Genomic DNA, 23031 nt, shown 5'->3' with positions numbered 1-23031 from the left:
TAGTGTAAAAGAAATTCTTGCTGCAGTAACCGCCAGTGCTCCAAGAGTGCTGCAAGAATGCAGGTAAAGGCCATCCTTTTACTAAGCCTCATCATTGCTATGGTAACGGCATCTCACTCACAGCAAAATGGCGTACGCTGATCTTCCTGGCAACGTTTAACATGCATTACCTGCTGTCCTGGCTGATGAACTCCTTACAACAGATGAAAAGGAAGCTGCAGTGGTTTGGTGGCACAGAGAAGTGAAATGCAATGGAAACACTTATATGTGTTTGTTTGGGCCGCCACATTTACTGATGACGTCATCACAGCACGAAGGCGCTCCACCTCTCAAAGCCGGGAGTCAGCGGATGTGCCGAGTTGGCAACTCGTGCTGCTGCGTCACGCATTTGAGATCACTCGGGACGTTCTGAGAGTCCCGATTCCCTCTCTCAAACGCAGCCCAGGAGTGTTTCTAAAGGCGGCACTAATTTTATACGGATTTTCGAATAGTACGGGAGTCCTGGGTACCTAACCCCCATACTATTTGAGGGATGACTGTACTTGGTCTACAGCAGTTAGTTAGGGGGGGAAGAGAGAGAGAGAGAGAGAGAGAGAGAGAGAGAGAGAGAGAGAGAGAGAGAGAGAGAGTAAAGGTATATAAAAGTGCAGTGCTGCTGCTCACATGCCCAAGCTGGTTGTCTTGCTGCTGCACTGTTGCCAAGACACCCTAGATCAGTGTTTCCCAACCTTTTTTCTGTCGTTTCCCCCTTCAACAACTTTAACCACCCTTCATGTGGACGAGGAAAAAAGTAGCCAAAACACGAAATTTACTTAATTAATAACACAAATCAATCACTCAATACCTCTCACACCCCGTTTCCATCGACTAATTGCTAGTATTTTATATTTTCTTCAGGTTAAATTTCCCCCTGGAATCATAAAATTTCCCCCAGGTTGGGAAATGCTGCCCTAGATGAATGTCTTCACTCTAAGTTTTTATCATATGCCCAACATTACAGCCCCCACAGGCAGCAGACCGTCACACTGCTATTCAGATGCCATAGCTGGTTGTGTTTTGCTGCTGTACTGCTGTTCAGATTTCCAGGATAGTTGTATTCACACCAGATATTAATTATCCTAACATTACAGGTCCCACAGGCGTCACCAATGAGGAGGGAAAGGGAATAATATTTTTTTTCTATTCTTTCTAAAAAAGAGCCTTTTATTTTCAGCATGGCGCAGAGCAACCTGTGCGGCATAAGGCCTAGAGAGGCTGGAGCATATCGGGGCACATCTGGACTTCATGTGTGGCACAAGCCATTACCATTAGGTCACTCTGTGGCTGGCCCTGGTGAAAAGATTACAAGGATGAAGCATTTTTTGTCATTTTGATACATTTTTTTTGTTTTATTTTTTATAATGTTGTTTCAGTTAAACACATTTTCTTCATTGTTCATAGGGTTAAGAATAGCATCTAATCTAAGTGATTTTTTTTTAAATAAACTTTGTACCATTTCTGTATGTATATTTCTATCCCCAAAATTTGTCTGGGATTTTGGACATCGCTAGTAGGCACGTGAGGCTGACAACACTACTATTCCAGGGTTAATGAGATTCACATTAATTTCAATGGGGAAATTCATTTTAGCTTCATAATGTTTTGGTGTACAACCAAAATTCTGGAACGAATTAAACTCGTAAACTGAGTTTAATTAGTAAAATTACTTTAATTCTGTATAAAATAACATGTAAAATGATTTTTATATAAATATTTTTTTGAGATATGGGATGCATTAATGGGATTCATATTAATTTCAATGGGGAAATTTGCTTTGGTTTATGAATGTTTTGGTGTGCAAGCAAAATTTAGGAACAAATTAAACTTGTAAACCAAGGTATTACTGTATGTAGGAAGCAGGAAAGTAACTAAATGTAAATTTATGTGACTGACCATAAATAGTAACCTTTGATTTCATGTACTTTTATGTGGATTCCCTCTTATGGGTTAAGGACAGACCACCTAGTCTGGTATATAGGGTCAGTCTCTCTCTCTCTCTCTCTCTCTCTCTCTCTCTCTCTCTCTCTCTCTCTCTCTCTCTCTCTCTCTCTCTCTCTCTCTAATAAAAGCCCACCTTGGTTTAACAGCGAAATTAAACACTCAGTCAAGGAGAGAAAATTGTTTTAAAGGCTAAAGAAAGAGCAAAGCACACCCGAAAACATTAGACTTTAGCATGATGCCAGCCGACGAGTAAAAAGATTAGTATGTCAGGCAAGGTGTAGATATGAAGAAACTACTGCGGCCAACTGTAAAAATAATCCAAAATCATTCTTCAGTTACATAAACAACAGAAAGGCGATCAGAAGTGGAATTGGACCCTTAACAAGCAGCGACGGTGCACTAGTGACTGACAGCCAACACCAGTACTAATGTAAATCCCGAGCATGCATTGCCTAACTTTGAAATAACAACCGATGAAGTCCTCAAAGCCCTCCAATCACTTAAAACAAATAAAAGTCCTGGACCTGACAAAGTATATCCTACTCTGCTCAAAGAAACAAAGAGCGAAATAGTCTCCTCCCTCACAACCGTTTTCAATATGTCTTTGCGACAAGGCATCGTCCCTTCGGATTGGAAAAAGACTAACGTGACACCAATTTTTGAGAAAGGAGACAAAAAAGTACCAGGTAATTACAGGCCCATTAGTCTAACTTCGGTTGTAGGTAAGCTACTTGAGAGCATAATTAGAGACAAAATTGTGAGTTACCTTGAAAGCCACTCATTAATTCGAGACTCACAACACGGCTTCCGTAACAAAAGATCCTGCCTATCAAATCTATTAACCTTTTATAATGACCTCTTCACGGTTTATGACGTAACCAAATCATTGGATGTAGCCCATCTTGATTTCCAGAAAGCGTTTGATAAAGTCCCACATCATAAATAATTTACAAATTAAAGCAAATAGGTATTGATGGTCAAGTACACCAATGGATCGCGAATTGGTTGAGCAACAGACAACAAAGAGTGGTGATTGACGGATTTAACTCAGAGTGGGCGCGGGTCACTAGTGGCACCCCTCAGGGCTCGGTTCTTGGCCCAGTGCTCTTCATTATTTACATCAACAATGTGGATGTCGGACTCAATAATCGCATTAGTAAATTTGCAGACGACACAAAGATTGGTAACTCGGTTCACACTGACGAAGACAGGCAAAGCCTCCAAGAGGATTTGCACAAAATTTCAGCTTGGTCTGATAGATGGGAGATGCCCTTTAACATAGACAAGTGCCAGGTCCTTCAAGTTGGAACAAGGAATAAGAAGTTTGATTACGAAATGCGTGCCGTTAAACTCAAAAGCGTTCAATGCGTTAAGGACTTGGGGGTCAAAATCGCGTCAAACCTCAGATTCTCACAGCAATGCATCGATGCAGCAAATAAAGTGAACAGAATGTTGGGCTTTATTAAAAGAAACTTTTTATTCAAGAATAAAGATGTAATACTTCCACTAAACAATAGTTTAGTCAGACCCCACTTGGAATATGCAGTACAGTTTTGGTCTCCCCACCATGCAAAGAACATTGCTAAATGAGAAGGTATTCAGCGTCGGGCAACAAAAATGATCCCTTCCTTGCGCAACAAATCTTACGAAGAAAGGCTTTCCACCCTTAACATGTTCTCTCTTGAGAAACGTCGCCTCCGAGGAAAACTGATCGAATGTTTTAAAATACTTAATGGTTTCACGAGTGTAGACAGATCAACATTGTTTATGATCGATGACACTTTGCATACGAGGAACAATGGCATAAAACTCAAATGTAGACAAGTAAATTCAGACTGCACCAAATTTTTCTTCACTAACGTTGTAGTACGAGAATGGATCAGCTCCCACCGTCAGTGGTCCAGTGTAACACGACTGACTCCTTCAAAAACAAGCTCGACTGTCACTTCCATCAACTTAATATCAACTAGAGTTGAAGTGCATCGTTTTGGAGCCGTCTGATTAATGTAGAATCACTTAGGTTTAAGGACAGACCACCTAGTCTGGACCATGGGGTCTGTGTGGTCTGATTTTCTATGTAAATCTCTCTCTCTCTCTCTCTCTCTCTCTCTCTCTCTCTCTCTCTCTCTCTCTCTCACCTTACTCTGAGGGTCAGTAGGCTTGAAATCATCGTTCTTAGTACATTTGTTCTCTGGTTCCAGTTCACTCATAGCAACACCCCTCACCTCCACTTCCATGTCCTCGTCTTCATCCAAATCTGTTAACCATCAGACAGGTGATGAAAAAAGGAAGAATAAATGTTATATAAGTTTAGAATGATGTCAAGAAAAAAATAAAAGGGGTGGAATATCAATGATGAAGGAAGCAGAAGGTGAAAGATTAAAGGTAAAAAAGAAGGTGGGAAAAGAACATGAGGGATTATAACATTCTACATTCAGAATGTTACACTTCCTGACACTGAACTCTATCTGCCCCTTCCCCACAACCTGTCAAGCTTGCCCTGCATTACTCTAGAATCTTTATCTGATTAAATAAGATTTCTGACCTTTTTATCATCCACAAAAGTGCAAATATTAATAATTATTCTTGATTCAAAGTCAATGATATAAAAATATACAACTTCCATAAATTTGAGCACTTTGCTTCCTAAAGCTAAGTCACATTTAAATCAATTTAGGTATTTCATAATTATTCTGTGAGCCTCTACTTTATACTAACTAAACAGAGACGTAAAAATGTTGGGACAACCTTTGTCTGACCTACAGTGGACTAATAATGACTGATGATAAGATAGATGAAATAAACTATCTGGTTAACTTACTCTTGCTTGGTACTGGGCCACTGATGCCATTAAGGACTGAGGCAGTGTGGTTGGGGTAGGACATTGCACTCTGGAAAGAGGAAGTACAACAGAGCATAAATGCCATTATTAAAACAAGCTGTGGTTGATATGAATGGCAGAGAGAGAGAGAGAGAGAGAGAGAGAGAGAGAGAGAGAGAGAGAGAGAGAGAGAGAGAGAGAGAGAGAGAGAGATATTAAAGATGAAGCAAAAAGTCAAAGGAGACAGATAGAGTACATATGTGCATAATGTAGTTCTTTCTTCAGTTAATCAATCAAACAATGGGGGCATATACCTGGGGGCACATCACCTCACCCAACCTATGACACCAAGCCTGGGGGTCCCTTTGGGCAGGTTTCCATGCAGGACCCCTCATTCTGAGTACCTCCTGGCAAGATCTCTAGACTTGCTTAAGCCATGAACTCTGAGGGTGTCCCCTTGGGCTCCTTCACTCAGGACTATCACTCATAGAAACAACCCGATGAGCAGGGTCGGCTTATGGGTAACATGCCACATGCCCGTATAGCCGGAGTTGGCACTGATGGACTATGAGGGTAATATATGTTGAATCAGTTTCACGTAGTAGTTGCTGGTTTGACACAAAGTCATTTCCCTGATATCCCATGATTCTGCATAGACGCTTACCACCAAAGGCATTAATCTGCCTCTTCAAGTCTCTATTTAGTGTCCATGCCTCCAAGCCATAGAGTAAGACAGGCAGCACAAGTAACTTGATGATCCGGATCTTTGTCCTTCTACACAGGTATCAACAACTCCATATACTTGTGCTGAGCAAGTCCATAACACTATGGGCCAAGCCAATTCACTGAAAGACTTCTTGGCAAGACTTACCATTGTTCTGAACTACACTACCAAGGTATGTGAAATTTTCTGAAATCTTGTGTCCTTGCCAAATGCATGAACAGCCTGTACTGTTTCATCTAGCAAGCCTCCAAACACCTGCACCATGGTCTTGGCTCAGGACACCTGAAGTCCAAAGGGGGCCTCCTCATGCAGTGCCTTGAGAGCCACCACCAAAGCCTCCAGCAATTCTACAAGGATTACTGAATCATCAGCAAAACAAAGTCGGTGACCCTGGTATTTTTTTTTTCTTATGTGGCAGCCTATAGCACCGGTAGGCTTTCTTCAGGGGTCTGGTGGTCGGCCCAAGCTCGTTATGGCGCAGGCAAGTGTTTATAGTGGTGCCATCTATTCTTGGCTCATGCTGCCCCTGGAGTTCATTATTGATTTACTTGGATGGTTCTCCTAGAGTCTGGGTTGATGGGAGGCCTTTAGGACAGCATGTGGGTTGTCTTAGGCCACTTGGCGGTGACTGAAAAGTCCCAAGTGATAGCGGCGGATTCGAACCCGCGTCGGCCAGAACGCGGTGATTGAGGGCCCGCACGCTAACCACTCAGCCACTGCCTAAACTGATTGTCAATAGATGTTCCACAATGACTCTGGCCCACAACTCTGCCTAGTATCCAGTCCAAACAAGTGCTGCAAAGCATTAGGGCAAGGACACAGAACTGCCTCACTCCCACGTTCATAGAAAAGAAGATTGACAAGCCTCCCCCTACACTTCACAACATTCTCAGTCCCATAATACAGGCTAAAAGTCTTTGCAGGAATCCCTCTAAGCTGCAGGAGATCCCAGAGTGCCTCACGCTGCACTGAAACATATGAGGCCGTGCGAGCAAAAACGTACAAAGCGCCATTTTTTTAAATGCGGGAAATCGCGTTTAAAGTTTTGCAATGTTTAAATTATCATAACTTCATTGGTTTTTAAGGTGGACACTTCAATCAAAGACCAAAATGAAGGTTAAGGTATGTAGAATATTGGCATGTACTCAGTTATAAAAAAAAAAATATATATAGGTCCGAAAAAGTAGGTTTTTCAAAAACATCCATGATGTGCAATATTAATTAACTTTTTAATATGTCATACACAGTTCATGATATTCATAATAATCCGGAACATGAAGGAAGTTACAAAACGTAAAATATACTAATAAACAATAAATGCTAAGAGTTTGCACTACGCGCTAGACGGAAAAGCTTGCACGTTTGCAGTGATGCTATTGGCGCTCTGTACATTTTCGCTCGCGACTGCTTTCTTATCTCACTTTCAACTGCGTAGGTGATAATGTAGGGTTATTTTGAAGGACTCCCAGGCCTATTTCCACTGCAGTTTTGTACAAACCGACATTCCTCGCTTATAAAGGAAGGGTCAAAATAGTGTTATACCACAAAATCGCATTTTTGGCCAGATGGCGCTTTGTACGTTTTCGCTCGCACGGCCTCATATGCCTTCTTGAGACTGGCATAGGCTGCAAACATCCCTGTCAAAACTCACATTGACGCTTCACCAGGACACAAAGAGTACCATGTGAACTCATGTAAAAGTTAACCCCACAACACCAAAGCTGCGATTTGTTTGAGTGAGAGAAATTCAACCCCTGTAAAAGCAATACCAGTAGAAGTAATAGTATTAGTGAAAACAACAGTAGAAACAGAAATAGCAGCAGTACAAAATGTAATAGTGGTATTGGCAGTGGTAGTATCAACCTTCTTTTTCTCATTATTATTACACCCATTACTAAATTATTTTTTTTATATTTTCATCATTATCATTCGTAGTTAAAGTAATATAGTAACAGAAGTAGTAGTAGTAGTATCAGAATCAGACTTTTTTTCCATTGTTACAATGGCTATTTCTTATTAGTAATATGTGCACAGCAGATATTAAAATAAAATATGATAAAAAGCATATAATATGGTAAACTAAGTACAAAATATCAAAGAATAGTAAAAAATATAATAAAACATTAGAAATTAAAAAAAAAGTAGGAGTGCAATAAAATAGCAACAACAACAACAACAGTAGTAGTAGTAGTAGTAGTAGTAGTAGTAGTAGTAGTAGTATAGTAGTAGTAGTAGTAGTAGGTATATTTATTATCATTATTATCATTATTGGAAGTACAAAGTTGTAGTAGTAGTAGTAGTATAGTAGTAGTAGTAGTAGTAGTAGTAGTAGTAATAGTAGTAGTAGTAATACCGTAGTAGTCGTAGCAGTAGTAGCAGTAGTAGTACATAAGAACATAAGAACGCAGGAGTCTACAAGAGGCCGGTAGGCCTGTACGAGGCAGCTCCTTTGACCCTAAGCTCCCGTGTATCTAACCCCACCTAATATCGCTGTCCATGAATTTATCTAGTCTATTTTTGAATGTGACAATTGTATTGGCACTCACCACATGACTGCTAAGCCTATTCCACTCATCCACCACCCTGTTAGTAAACCAATTTTTGCCTATGTCCCTGTTGAATCTGAATTTATCCAGTTTAAACCCGTTACTTCGTGTCCTACCCGGTTCTCTTACCAACAAAACCTTATGAATGTCTCCCTTATTAAAGCCCTTCGTCCAATTATAAACCTCAATTATGTCTCCACGCACCCTTCGCCTTTCTAGAGAATGCAAGTTTAACTGTTTGAGTCTTCCCTCGTATGGCAAGTTTCTCAACCCCTGAATCATCTTAGTCATCCTCCTCTGCACCGATTCTAACATTTTGATATCCATTCTATAGTAAGGTGACCAGAACTGAACCGCATAGTCAAGATGAGGTCTAACTAATGCTAAATATAGTTTGAGGAAGACTTCGGGGCTTCTGTTGCTTACGCTCCTTGAAATAAATCCCAGTACCCTATTAGCTCGATTTCTAGCTTGAATGCATTGTGCCCTTGGACGGAGATCAGAGCTCACTAAGACCCCTAAATCCCCCTCGTCATTTAAGCAATAGTTATGTGAGGGGTTGTTCCTACCTACACTCAGAATACTGCACTTCCCTACATTGAACTCCATCTGCCATTTATCCGCCCAGTCATACAATCTGTTGAGTTCACCTTGGAGAATACTAGCGTCCTGATCCGACTCAATTACTCTACCGATCTTGGTATCATCTGCAAATTTACTAACATCACTACTAATTCCTGTATCTAAGTCATTGATATAAATAATAAACAAAAGTGGACCTAATACCGAACCTTGTGGGACCCCACTCGTAACACATCCCCAGTCAGATCTTTTACCATTGATTTGCACTCTTTGCTTCCTATTGCTAAGCCACGCCTTGACCCAGTTCAAAACTTTACCCTCTACTCCGTGAGCCTGTAATTTAAGCAACAGTCGTTGCAGTAGTAGTAGTAGTAGTAGTAGTAGTAGTAGTAAAAGTAGTAGTAGTAGTAGTAGTAAGACTAGTATTTTTATTATCATTAAATTTTATTATTATCATTATTGGTGGTGGTAACTTCCTAAGGAAAGTAGTGTCCATGTGAAAGTTGACCCCCCCCAAACCTTGGCTTATTAATAGAATAGTTGCTTTTACATAAGTTTAAGCATGAAATGATGTATATACCTCAAACATAGGCTATAATGCAATCAATTCCTTACCATCATTGGTTGCATAGGAGACAGCGTGGAAGGGGCAGAGAACTGGTACCAACTTAGGATGACCACAGTTGACAGGAAAACCATACAAATGCCGATCCCAACAGATGCTGCACTTAGTGGGTAGTAGAACATGAAGTAACGCAGACCCGAGAACATGGCATGTATGCGAAGCTGAGCTGAGTAAAGCTCAACATGCCGTGATGCCAACTCGATATGTACCTCAGACACGGGGACTAGCTGTGGGATAGAAGGGATAGAATGAGATAGGGTGGAGGTTGATGTGTGTGTATTTACCAATATGCTGTGATATACAGGAAATGAGCTAAGCTTATGGGTACCTGTCTCTGTGTCTCAATCTGTAAAACATAGCTTTGAATTCATTTCAGGTTCTAGACTGGGTAACCTTCCCTCTGTGTATGTATGTGTATAATTCACCACAGCCTGATCACAAGCTAGACTTGTCCTTGCCAGCAAGTACCCTCCTGCTTACCAAGCTCATTATAGTTGATTTCTGAGTCTGCTAGGACCTTCCCCCCTCCAATCCCTCTAGTTCAAGAGGGGACAGTAGCCACTCTGTATCAGTGAAAAAATCTCAGTCTGAGTGGGACTTGAACCTCAGCCAGCCAGGTCAGAGCCTAACAGGGCAGAGCCTTACTCCACTGTGTGTGTGCATGCGTGTGTACTATTTACCTATTTGTAGTCTACTGAGCCTGAGCTAAGCTCTAAAGCCCCTATTACACGTATCCGGTTTCCTACGGCCAACCTGGCCTACGGCGCCGTAGGAAAATTCTGGCCTACGGCTAGAGTTATTACACGTATTTGAACGGCCGGTGGCAAGTGGGTCAGTGTAGCACTGGATGTGGTGGAGGAGTGACATGCCTTCTCTCGACGACAATCTCGTTGCTATTGCTCTAGCGTGCTGTTTGAAGGTTGGCGACGGCCAACTTTAGTACTGAAAGTTCATCCGGCCGTGGGTGAGCGTTCATACGGCCGATTTGCTATCACACGCTCCGGTTTGAACATATGCTAGCGTCGCGACCGACGGCGCCGTAGGAAACCGGATACGTGTAATAGGGGCTTAATAGTCCCGTCTCCATATCTACATTCATCCAGCCTTTCCTTCATTTGATGGACACTGTTCGCCTCCACCACAACTTCCCACAAGCTGTTCCAGGTGTTAACACTTCATGTGGAAAACTATACTTTTTTAAGTCACTCAAACAGGTTTCTTTATTAAGTTTCTTCCCATGTCCTCTCAGCCACAGCATTCTCGCAGTTAAGAAGAGATAATTTCTGTCCACCTCATCAAACTTATTTACCAACTTATACAGCATGATCAGATCTCCTGTCTCCCTTTTTTGTTCCAGTGTCGTCAAGTCCATCTCCTTCAATCTGTCTTCATACATCATATTCAAGAGTTCTGGGACCATTTCAGTTGCAATTCTCTGTATCCTTTCCAACTTTCTGATATACTTCTTTTTGTGAGGCGACCATACAACTGCAGCATATTCAAGTTTTGGTCTTATCATTGTTATTATTATTTTCTTCATCATTTTTTTGTCCATAAAATGGCATGATACCCTTATATTTTACATCATCCTGTAGGTTTCTCCAAACAGCTTGTTTATGTGCTTTTCTGGGGATAGTTTGTCTTGCATCGTTACTCCCATCCTGTATGTTTTCCTTGGTCTTTTTTTTACTCTTCTCCATTTCCATGACATGGCATTTGTTTGCATTAAATTCCATAGCTGGCTCCATCTATACACTCTGTCCAGGTCTTTTTGCAGCTCTTCAGTCTTCCTCCATCCTCACTTTTCTTATTAACTTTGCATCATCAGCAAAAAGGCTCATATAACTTTTTATACTCTTTGGCATATCATTTATATATATTATGAACATTATTGGTGCTAGAACTGACCCTTGAGGAACTCCACTCTCTACTCTCCTCCAATTTGATTTCTCCTCCCTAATCACCGTCCTCATTTCTCTTCCTGTTAAGTAATCCTTCATCCACTCGATAACCTTTCCGACAATTCCTCCCCACTGCTGTAGTTTCCAGATTCCTTTTGTGCAGAACCTTGTCAAAAACTTTTTTCAAATCGACATACAGTTGTCCTTCAAATAGTATGGGGGTTAGGGACCCAGGACCCCCATACTATTCGAAAATCCGTATACAATTAGTGCCCCCCCTAGAAACACTCCTGGCCACTCCTACGGGATCCGGGTCCTGCCTGGCTCAGCTGTTACCCGTGGGCCCAAGTTGTCAGTTAAGCATTTTCTGCTGCAGTCACAGTGCAGTGTCTATATAATATGGAGGCATAATGTCGTATTTTTGAGGCGCGGAGTCAATCTCAACAATTACCGTTTCGTATCTTATTTCAAGTATGATTTAGAGAGCAATAGAAACTGTGGTAGAGAGTAAGAGAGAGTGTGAGTGTATGACAAGGCTTGCTCACTGACCCCTGCAACAATAAACTATCAATCAATCAGGGAGCGCTGGCAGGATGGCTCCATTGCTAAGCGTGGTAACACTATAGCAGAAAATGCATAACTAGCAAATTTGGCCAGCGAGTAGAAGCTGAGCCAGGCAGAACCTGGATTCACGTGGTATGCTCTTCCTACCATAACTTAACTCATACCAAAACGTAACTTCTCCTAAATATGAATTCTTCTGCAAAGTGAATACCTTTCTAGAACGCTTTGGGGTGCTTTCAGCAAGTGTTTTGGCTTGTCTCTTGGGTCCCATGTTCATGTTATGTGGTAATGGAGAAGCATAGCTCAGGTTGCGCACACACACGGACAATCTGGCAAAACAGTGTTCCTGATGTTGTGCACACACATGGACTGAGGGGATGTGCATGGGTGGCAGTCTGGTAGAACAGTGTTGCCACTCATGCCATGGCACTTGGTGTGATGAGCGGGAAATTTTAAAATCCTAAAAAAACTTCTGTGACAATCCGTATAAAACTGAAACTGCACTATTTGAGGGACGACTATACACAATCAGCCCACCCTTCTCTCTCTTGCACCATGTCTATTGCTCTTGAGTAGAAACATAGTAAGTTAATGACACATGATTTCCTTTTTCTAAATCCAAACTGTCCCTTATTTATCATGTTTTCCTTTTTTAAATGTTCAACCCATTTTTTATTATTATACTTTCACAAATCTTGCACATTACACTTGTCAAAGAGATTGGTCTATAATTTAGTGGTTCAGTTTTATCTCCACTTTTATAAATTGGTACAATGTTCAGTCACTTCCATTCTAAAGGCACTTTTCTTGTATTTATAGAGCATGTTATTATGTCGTCAAGTGGCTCCAATAATTCATTTCTATACTCTTTTACCACTTGTCCTGAGATTCCATCCAGTCCCATAGCTTTCCTTCCATCTAAGGTCTTCATCAGCTGTATCAGTTCTCCTTTATCAACCTTTACATGATTTAGTTTCCCTTCATTGCAATTTTCGAGACCCCAGTCAAAGTCGGTTTCTTTTGTAAAGTATTAAAAATTTTATTTAATATTTCTGCAATTCCTTTGTCCTTTTCATAGAATACATTTTTTTATTATAGCCTTTCCACTCCTTTATTTCTTTTTAACTTCCCGTTCACGAATTTATAAAACATTTTTGGTTCTTCCTTATATTTAAAAACTATTCTTCTTTCAAATTCAGCTTCCTCCTCTCTCCTTATTTTCACATATTCATTTCTTGCTTTTTTTTATATTTGTCCCTGTTGTTCTTATTTGGTCTTTTCTTTAAATTCCTCAATGTCTTATTTCTATTTCTTCTAGCTGTTTCACATTTTCATCCAAACCAAGTTTTCTCTCCTTTAGTTTTTACTGTGTAGTATGGAACATATATCTCTATCCCTCAGTTGTAAATATTCATAAAAAACTCACATTTCTCTTGAATATTAGTACTACTCTTCATATCAGTCCAGTCTACTCCACCGAAGAAAGTCTTGAGTCCAACCTAATCTGCTTTAGCGTAGTTTTTCCTTTTTTCCTTGTAAGCTTCTTCTCGATATTCACATCCTTTCAAAGTTTTTCATCTCCAATAGTTCATGGTCACTCTTTCCTAAGGGGCACTCATGACTGACTCCTTTATCTAACTCCATATTTTTTGTGAAAATTAGGTCAAGTCTTGATGGTTCGTTATCCGCTCTCAGTCTTGTTTCTCCTTGCACCCACTGCGTCATCAGGTTATCTGTTTCAATCTCACATTCACAAATGCTGAGGAAAGCCATGGCAATTTCAAACACAGGAAAGAATAAAAACACCTGGAGGGGTGTTTATTAGACACACCCTGTTCACCTGGTGTGATAACGACTGTGTTTGATCACCGACGTGATGCAGGCATTATGCAGGTCTGCCGCCTATCTGCCTGTGGGAAAGATGAGGCCTATCGCAGGCTAACCTGCAGTTGTCGTAGATCAATCACCAGTCGGAGAAATTGAAAATCATATATGGTCTCCGGTTTACAGGTGGTAAGCAGCCGGTCTGACTGCGGTACACAGGCGAAAAACTGCAGGTGTGATGCTGGTCGAACCACCAATGGTGAATACTTGTCAGCAGTCTGGCCACAATTTGCAGACTGGGAGTGACCGGAGAAGATTGGGACCATGACAGTGAATGTGTGAAAGCAACTTTACCGGGATGAACCCCAGAGGTGGATGGCTAATAGGAGAGGGAGGGACCAAGCGTCCTTTATCAATCACAACTAGCCATGTGACCGAGCCTCTAGGGCCTAGGCCAATGTGTGTGTATATTTAGGCCTAAGTTTGTTGATTAATGTATATCAGATGTACCACAATACTGGTCAGGAGGAAACAAGAGAAATAAAGATGTCCACATGCGAGACACTCATTGTTTTACGGAACCCACCAATATTTCAGCCTGCGGGTCACTCGTCCTTTAGGGATTAATGGGAAGTGTTTTGTTGCCCTTGCCTAATAGTAATTATGGTTATATGTAAATGTAAATTTAGTTGTTAAAAGCAGGCAGGACAGAAGAATATTAACAAAAAAATCAACTTCTCAAAAGTTCATTTTTATTTTTTACTACTATTTAACGTTTGCCCCCAAACTAGCAGTTTCAAAGCTAGCAATGTTTTTTTCAGTCTCTTCCTATTGACTGACACAGGGCATCACTGAATATTGTGAAAACTCATGAATTCTCTTTATAATGATCATGAATCCCTGACTACATTTGCTAGGGATGAAACTGAGCAAACCATTTACTTTTTCAAGATCCTGACCAGACTCAAAGTGGAATGGAGTCAAAGGCTCTTTGTCTAATCAACTCTCCTTTTGTTAAGTTTTCTACCTCTTAAATTCCACCAAAATGTTGCAGCTCTTATTATCTTCTACTGATATTTTCATGCTGACTGCTCTTCTGAACTTGCTAACTGCATGCCTTCCTCCCTCCAGCGGCCCCACTGCACTCGACATTCTACTCTAGCTCATCCCTATACTGTCCAATTAAACCTCTTATGCAAGAGTTAACCAGCATCTCCATTCTTTCATTCATTTCACTGGTAAACTCTGGAACAGCCCTCCTTCGTCTGTATTTCCACTTCCTATGACTTAACCTCTTTCAAGAGGAGAGTATCAAGACACCTCTCCACCCAAAATTGACCTCTCTTTTGGCTACTTTTTACTTTTACCTTTTATAGGAGCAGCGATTAGTGGGCTTTGTTTCTACACTTTTTTTGTTGCCCTTGAGCTACTTCCTATCCTGGAAAAAAATAAATAAATAAATAAAACACTATTGTATCAGCAGAAATATGAATTTTGTGAGGCTCTTTTGGTAATAGCATGACGCGTGTGATGAAAATGGCCAAATTCTATTTTATGGTTTTGGTTGGAGTCATAGGGTCTGTGTGGTCGACATATTTATGAGAATCTCTCTCTCTCTCTCTCTCTCTCTCTCTCTCTCTCTCTCTCTCTCTCTCTCTCTCTCTCTCTCTGTGACTTACTGGGTCCTCCTCATACTGGGAGAACAGCTCAATTGTGACCTCTTGTTTCTCCTCCTGTAGGCCAGAGAGCAGGAAAGGGGCAAACAGGGAGGTGGACAGAACATGCAGGAGTTGTGACTTGTAACGTAGCATTGATGACCGAGATGACTGCCTTAGTGTCTCGCCTCCCTGACTCTTCATTTCCATGTGTAGCAAAAACATGCCTGGGGGTGCAATAAATGATTAATTGGTAATTTTGTACGGGTAACCACTTCTTTTCTATAGGGTTATATTCCAAAGAAGTGGTTGAATTCAGAAATTGCCAAATAAAAAAATTATATCTACCATATTTGACAGCTTATAAGACTCATGGGCTTATAAGATGCATTTCAATTTGGGCAGCTATTTAAAAAAAAAAATAAATAAACGGGTTTAAACCACGACTGTCGGGTGAAGGGTTTTTGCCTGGCATTAGTAGCCCTTCCCCCTATCAATTAATTTTTAAAGTTTCCTATCTATGCAGATCCTATTAAAACCCAATATTTTACGTATAAACATACCTGGGTACTTCCGCACCTAGGCCGGACCTCCGCTCCTCCATACCTGCGGACCGCCAAACGAGGTGCGGAAGCCCAGAAGTGAGGAAAGTTTTCAAAGGTGCGGAAGTAACAGGTGCGGACAGGCGAAATTTTGGGTCCAGACTTCCGCACCTGAGATTTTCAAAGATAAAAAAACGAAGACGACAAACAGTCCGCGGCATTACTTTCGTGCATTTTGGTGGGCTATGTGCTACCAGCTGATCACTGTGTCAAGTTTCTTTTTCTTTTCAGAATCTTTTGACTTTTAGTGATTCACTGCGATTGTTTAGTGTTTACAAATAAACATAGACAGATGCGTGAAAAGAGGTGATAGCGACAGGAGCAGGAGTGTGTCTGGGCATAGTAGCGTCAATAGCGTGAGCTACAGAACCAGCACACCTGCACCGTCAGCCTCCAAAACCCCTACACCGCCGGGGACGTCAGACGTTTCCTTGTCTGACGTGGAGCTGGACCCCTCCCAGTGTAATGCCAGAATTTAATTAAGAATGGGAAAATGTAAATTAGGGAGGAATAAGTAGTTTTAAGTATTATAAGTATTATTTCTCTATATAATATATATATATATATATATATATATATATATATATATATATATATATATATATATATATATATATATATATATATATATATATATATATATACAGTAAAACCCCGATTATCCGAAATGGAAGGGGGGAAGCCTCTTTCGGATAAGCCGATTTTTCGGATAATCCGGATTTATGGCCGCCATTTTGATCGCCGCCAGTTTGATCGTCGGCATTGTGTCTTGCTTTCTCGACTTTCTTCCTTTTCCCGGTTTCTTTCGGCATGGTGATGTAGAAAGAAGTGAGGTCGAAGCACAGGTAGAACGCGATGCGACTGCCCAGTGTGAAGTGTGTGACGCGACTGCCGCCGACTGACGATGTAAACAATGAAACCAAACAAACACACGCTACGCTAAACAAAGTAGTACGCTTAAAACAAGTGATGTAAATGTTTTATTGTATGTTTGTCTGTGTGTCTCCTTGTCTGGACCAGTGTATGTTGATACTTGTGAGCGTTGCAGATCTGAATTGTGAATGTTGCAGAGTGCGATTGTGAATGGTTGTGCAAGCTTGCAAGTGTGACCTTGATGCATCGTGCAGGTGGAGACACAGTATGATGACTCATATTATCGCGCAACTCGTATGTTGGAAGGGGAATGTGGCATGGAGTGGAGAGGGGAGTCGTGTTTGTGTCGTTGTCTTGAGAGTACGGTGTGAGAGTAGTCGTGCAGTAGATTGTTCGTTCGCCGCACCTACGTCCTTGCTGGGGCGAAGGTGCGGACGTGGTGTTGTTGAGAGTTTGTTTAATGTTTTTTGTCTAATACATTGATCTATTCGTTACAAGCTATTTCGGCAATACGTATTAGAAAGCATATTCATTTTAACTGTTCTTATCAAAACTGTTCTTATCAATTTTAAATGTGTTAATATAGTACATATAGTTTTATACTTTATTTATTTTTTGATGTTTTATATATTTTATATATAAAAAATTTAATTATATATATATATATATATATATATATATATATATATATATATATATATATATATATATATATATATATATATATATATATATATATATATATATATATATATATATATATATATATATATATATATATATATATATATATATATATATATATATATATATATATATATATATATATATATATATATATATATATATATATATATATATATATATATATATATATATATATATATATATATATATATATATATATATATATATATATATATATATATATATATATATATATATATATATATATATATATATATATATATATATATATATATATATATATATATATATATATATATATATATATATATATATATATATATATATATATATATATATATAAGTCGTCCCTCAAGTAGTACGGGGGTTAGGGATCCAGGATTCCCGTACTATTCAAAAATCCGTATAAAATTAGTGCCCCCTTAGAAGCACTTCTGGGCTGTGTTTGAGAGGGAATCAGGACTCTCAGAACATCCCGAGTGCTCTCAAATGCGTGACGGGCAGCACGAGTTACCAACTCGGCACATCTGCTGGCTTTGAGAGGTGGAGCGCCTTCGTGCTGTGATGACGCCATCAGCAAATATGGCGGCCCAGCAAGAATTTTTTTTACACCATGATTTTCAGGGTGTTGGCCCTGAGGGAGTAAGCCGTTTCAAAGGCTGCAGTTGGGACCGAAAGGAACAACTACCTCCCGAACCAAGACCAAGGGAGAAATCCCAGGCCACTTGTGACATCATGACAAGATCAAGATCATAGATACAGCGAACACTGCTCTCATTCTCATGGTATGCTCTCCCTACAACAATGTAACTCATCCCAAAATGTAACTTCTCCAAAATCTCAATTCTTCTGCAAGGTGAACACCTTTCTCGAACGCTTTTGGGGTGCTTTCAGCAGGTGTTTTGGCACAACAGTGTTGCCACTCACGCCATAACTGCTTGGTGCGACGAGCGGGTAATTTAAAAATCCTGAAAAAATTCTTCCATGACAATCCATATAAAGCCAAAACCGTACTATTGGAAACCGTACTATTTGAGGGACGACTGTATATATATATATATATATATATATATATATATATATATATATATATATATATATATATATATATATATATATATATATATATGAAGCGCTGATGTCTTATGGCCTTGTACTATTTCGTTTTATTTATGAGGTGCGGACTAGTTTTTTTCAGGCGCGTTTTAATAGTTTTGGGTACAGTAGCGGAGTTACAGAGGTTCGGTAGCGGACCGAGCAAAAAAAATTTAGGCGCGGAAGTACAGGTGCGGACAACCTGCATCCGAGGTGCAGAGGAGCAGTAGTGGACTACTCCAAATCCAGTAACGCGGCCAGTTCTGCATATAAAAATCTTACTATTTGCTGGGATCTACCAGAACTGGTCCTTCTTAGAGACTCGAGAGTCCTGTTTTGACATGTCAACAAATATGGTGTAGACAGCGACTTTGTCAAAAGGGTACAGGTAACTCGATTTAGGCGAGTTTGGTTTATGCGTTTTTTTAAATAACGCAGGGTCCAAAATCCATATAAATGTTTAATTTACACGTTTTTTTTAATTATACGCGATATTTTATGGAGTGGGCACCAGATGTCTCACGCAACTGGACTCACACGGCGCCGCGGCCACACAGCTGAGCTCAGATCTTCCCGCGCACCACTTGAACAACACGACTTGAACCCACGCTGCCACGCTACTCAACAATAGGGGTGGGGAAGTACCGGTACCAGCTATACGGTACGGTACCGGTACCAGACTGCTCGGTACCGGTGCCAATACTAGCCAGTCGCTCATGGTGTCCTTCATTTCTTCCTCACACGAGTGAGGCTGAGACTGAGTGCCTGAGTGGATATCTAGGTGATATGGATATTCTCTCTCTCTCTCTCTCTCTCTCTCTCTCTCTCTCTCTCTCTCTCTCTCTTTCCATTGAATGAAGTGAATATTTATTTTTCGATAGAAACCTACCTCTTGTTTGATTTACATTGTTTTTGATTTACGCGACCTCTTCAAGGACACAATACTCGCATAAATCGAGAGTTACCTGTATAAAATTTGTACATTATATTTTTTTAGCATCATTCTACATAGTAATTCTATTTTTTTTAATATTTTGTACATTCCTAAGACATAAGGAAGTTTGCAAATAAGGTTACTTTATTCTCTCCATCGTATTCTTAGTTGAAATATTTAGTACATTTTTAAAACAAAAGAAAGTGAGAATAAACGCAGTGGGCCTTGCAAGTTTTGTCAAGTTTGGTGTACAACAGTTCGCTAGTTTGTTTAGGTACATGCATGGTTAAGCGTCGCCACTTAGTTTTCTTCCTGACTGGTGTCATTTTATATGAAGTACCAGTAATTACTACCATAATAGCTAGTGCACCTCATGACATCATCAATGGTTTCTGAATGCACGTGTTAACCCTAAAGCGACGACGGTAACGATTTCTTTACGTCTGAAGTAAATGGATGGTATGTTCAGACCTTAAACCTAATCAACTCATCTCCGGGAGCTATGGGATTGTAATGCTCTACTGAGTGCTCCTGTCACTGGCAACGAAGCTTATAAGTGGTATTTGGCATCTTAAGTTACCGTATTTTACGGCTTACAAGATGCTGCATCTTGGAAGATGCACCCTAATATTGGAGAGAAATTTTGAGAAAAAAAAATTAAGTCATTCTCTCACAAGAACAGCTTCACCATATCCATGAATTTATGTAACCTTTTCTTAAAACTATCTATTGTCTCAGAACTCACCACAAGTTTGCTGGAGCACTCACCACAAATGTACAACTAGGCAATTTCAACTACCGTTGGTAAATACACACACACTGAAACAGTGGGTCCCTGACATAAACATGGCGGCATGTAGGCTATTGGTTTGTTTACATTCATCACTCGTCCGAAAGGGCTGACGCGTCGATGCGTGCATATCTGTGCAGATTATTTCTTCCATTTCTCTCACGCATTGGGAGGTATTTTGCATCAATTAATTTGTCGTAGTTGCCAAATCTTTAGTGAAAATAAAGGAATAAAAGCAATAAATCATTCGCATTTCTAAAGTCACATTTAAGTTACCTATTCAACCGAAACTTTTTCGTTGACTTTGGCCTTCAAAAGTAAAAAAAGACGTTAGGCAAAATTGGATTCCATTCGATTCTACTGCATACAGGGCCCTCTGGAGCGCAATGCCGTGACTCAGGATGATGGCAAGGATCTCAGACAGTCACATAATAATTTGTATGAGGATGCACATGATTATGATACTTACATAAACTACTTGATTATGAACAAATGTCACACACACACACACACAAACACACACACAGAGAGAGAGAGAGAGAGAGAGAGAGAGAGAGAGAGAGAGAGAGAGAGAGAGAGAGAGAGAGAGAGAGAGAGAGAGAGAGAGAATTACAAAGAAAATCAGACCACACAGACCCCATGGTCCAGACTAGGTGGTCTGTCCTTAAACCTAAGTGAATCTACACTAATCAGATGGTTCCAAAACATTGCTTTTCTACTCTAGTTAATATTAAGTTCAAGGAAGTGACAGTCGAGCTTGTTTTTAAAGGAGTCAATAGTATTATATTGGACCACTGACGGTGGGAGCTTATTCCATTCTCGCACTACAACGTTGGTGAAAAAAAATTTGGTGCAGTCTGAATTTACTTGTCTACATTCAAGTTTTATGCCATTGTTCCTCGTTTGCAAAGTGTCATCGATCATAAACCATTTTGTTCTGTCTACATTCATGAAACCATTAAGTATTTTAAAACATTCGATCAGTTTTCCTCGGAGGTGACGTTTCTCAAGAGAGAACATGTTAAGGGTGGAAAGCCTTTCCTCGTAGGATTTGTTGCGCAAGGAAGGGATCATTTTTGTTGCCCGATGCTGAACACCTTCTAATTTAGCAATGTCCTTTGCATGGTGGGGAGACCAAAACTGTAATGCATATTCCAAGTGGGGTCTGACTAAACTATTGTAGAGTGGAAGTTTTACACCTTTATTCTTGAATAAAAAGTTTCTTTTAATGAAGCCCAACATTCTGTTCGCTTTATTTGCTGCATCGATGCATTGCTGTGAGAATTTGAGGTTTGACGCGATTTTGACCCCCAAGTCCTTAACGCATTGAACGCTTTTGAGTTTAACGCCGCGCATTTCATAATCAAACTTCTTATTCCTTGTTCCAACTTGAAGGACCTGGCACTTGTCTACATCAAAGGGCATCTCCCATCTATCAGACCAAGCTGAAATTTTGTGCAAATCCTCTTGGAGGCTTTGCCTGTCTTCGTCAGTGAGAACCGAGTTACCAATCTTTGTGTCGTCTGCAAATTTACTAATGCGATTATTAAGTCCGACATCCACATTGTTGATGTAAATAATGAAGAGCACTGGGTCAAGAACCGAGCCCTGAGGGATGCCACTTGTGACCGGCGCCCACTCTGAGTTAAATCCGTCAATCACTACTCTTTGTTGTCTGTTGCTCAACCAATTCGCGATCCATTGGTGTACTTGACCGTCAATACCTATTTGCTTTAATTTGTAAAGTAATTTATGATGTGAGACTTTATCAAACGCTTTCTGGATATCAAGATAGACTATGCCCAGTGATTTGGTGACGTCATGAACCGTGAAGAGGTCGTTATAAAAGGTTAATAGGTTTGATAGGCAGGATCTTTTGTTACAGAAGCCGTGTTGTGAGTTCCCAATTAATGAGTGGCTTTCAAGGTAACTCACAATTTTGTCTCTAATTATGCTCTCAAGTAGCTTACCTACAACCGAAGTTAGACTAATGGGCCTGTAATTACCTGGTACTTTTTTGTCTCCTTTCTTAAAAATCAGTGTCACGTTAGCCTTTTTCCAATCCGAAGGGACGATGCCTTGTCGCAAGGACATATTGAATACGGTTGTGAGAGAGGAGACTATTTCGCTCTTTGTTTCTTTGAGCAGAGTTGGATATACTTTGTCAGGTCCAGGACTTTTATTTGTTTTAAGTGATTTGAGGGCTTTAAGGGGAGCGTCTGCCATGTTCTAAGATATTATCAGAGGATCACCATTTTCTCACAGGTGATGTGTACCTTGAGTAGGAACATCATGTACAGTTTTGGTGAAGATTTGTTGAAAAAAAAAATTATGAATTTTTTTTCAAAAATTTCAAAATTTTGAAATTGAAAAAAAGCATATTTAGAGTTTAGATAGCTCAAAAATAAAAACACCACTGGAACGGGCATACAAAATAAGTGTATTCCTAGAGATTACTTTTCCATTTTTTTTTTTTTTTTTTTGTTTCTTTAAAGTTTAAACTTAGAAAATTTATATAAAAATTTTGATGATGTTTATCCAGATTCTGATCACTAGCATTTATAGCTAATTTTTTTCTCTTTTCAACGCTATCTTTATGTTTGTGCTAGGTCCATAAATAACTTAGAAATATCAAATAAATGCGCGTGTGACCCTGTTTTGAGAAAACGAAGGAAAACTAAATTTATCGATCGCCCATCGATTCTGCTCTCCGATGACAATGTATTGGTAATGAATGTCAATGTAACTCTAACCCTGTGTAAAAAAATATCCTCTATTGCAAAAATTACGGACATAAAAGCACTGAT

General features: G+C 39.9%; 1 protein-coding gene across 7 annotated transcripts in view; it reads right to left on the bottom strand.

Moving 5' to 3' along the window:
- Window positions 1-23031, bottom strand: part of LOC127006075 (seipin-like) — a 148372-nt gene that overhangs the window by 31516 nt on the left and 93825 nt on the right. For 6 of the 7 annotated variants that reach the window (XM_050875560.1, XM_050875561.1, XM_050875556.1 and 3 more), the window contains 4 exons: window positions 15247-15449; window positions 9269-9505; window positions 4802-4871; window positions 4119-4237 (listed from right to left, as the gene is read on the bottom strand). In XM_050875560.1, coding sequence (XP_050731517.1) covers window positions 4119-4237; window positions 4802-4871; window positions 9269-9505; window positions 15247-15449 — 629 coding nt within the window. Of the gene's footprint in view, window positions 1-870; window positions 1330-4118; window positions 4238-4801; window positions 4872-9268; window positions 9506-15246; window positions 15450-23031 lie in introns of those variants that run through there. The other variant, XM_050875558.1, reaches the window with a different exon arrangement.

The sequence above is a fragment of the Eriocheir sinensis genome, chromosome 32 (genome assembly GCF_024679095.1).
Source record: "Eriocheir sinensis breed Jianghai 21 chromosome 32, ASM2467909v1, whole genome shotgun sequence".
Taxonomy (NCBI): domain Eukaryota; kingdom Metazoa; phylum Arthropoda; class Malacostraca; order Decapoda; family Varunidae; genus Eriocheir; species Eriocheir sinensis.
Note: the sequence above shows the minus strand (reverse complement) of the source record. Positions and strands in the feature narration are given on the sequence as shown.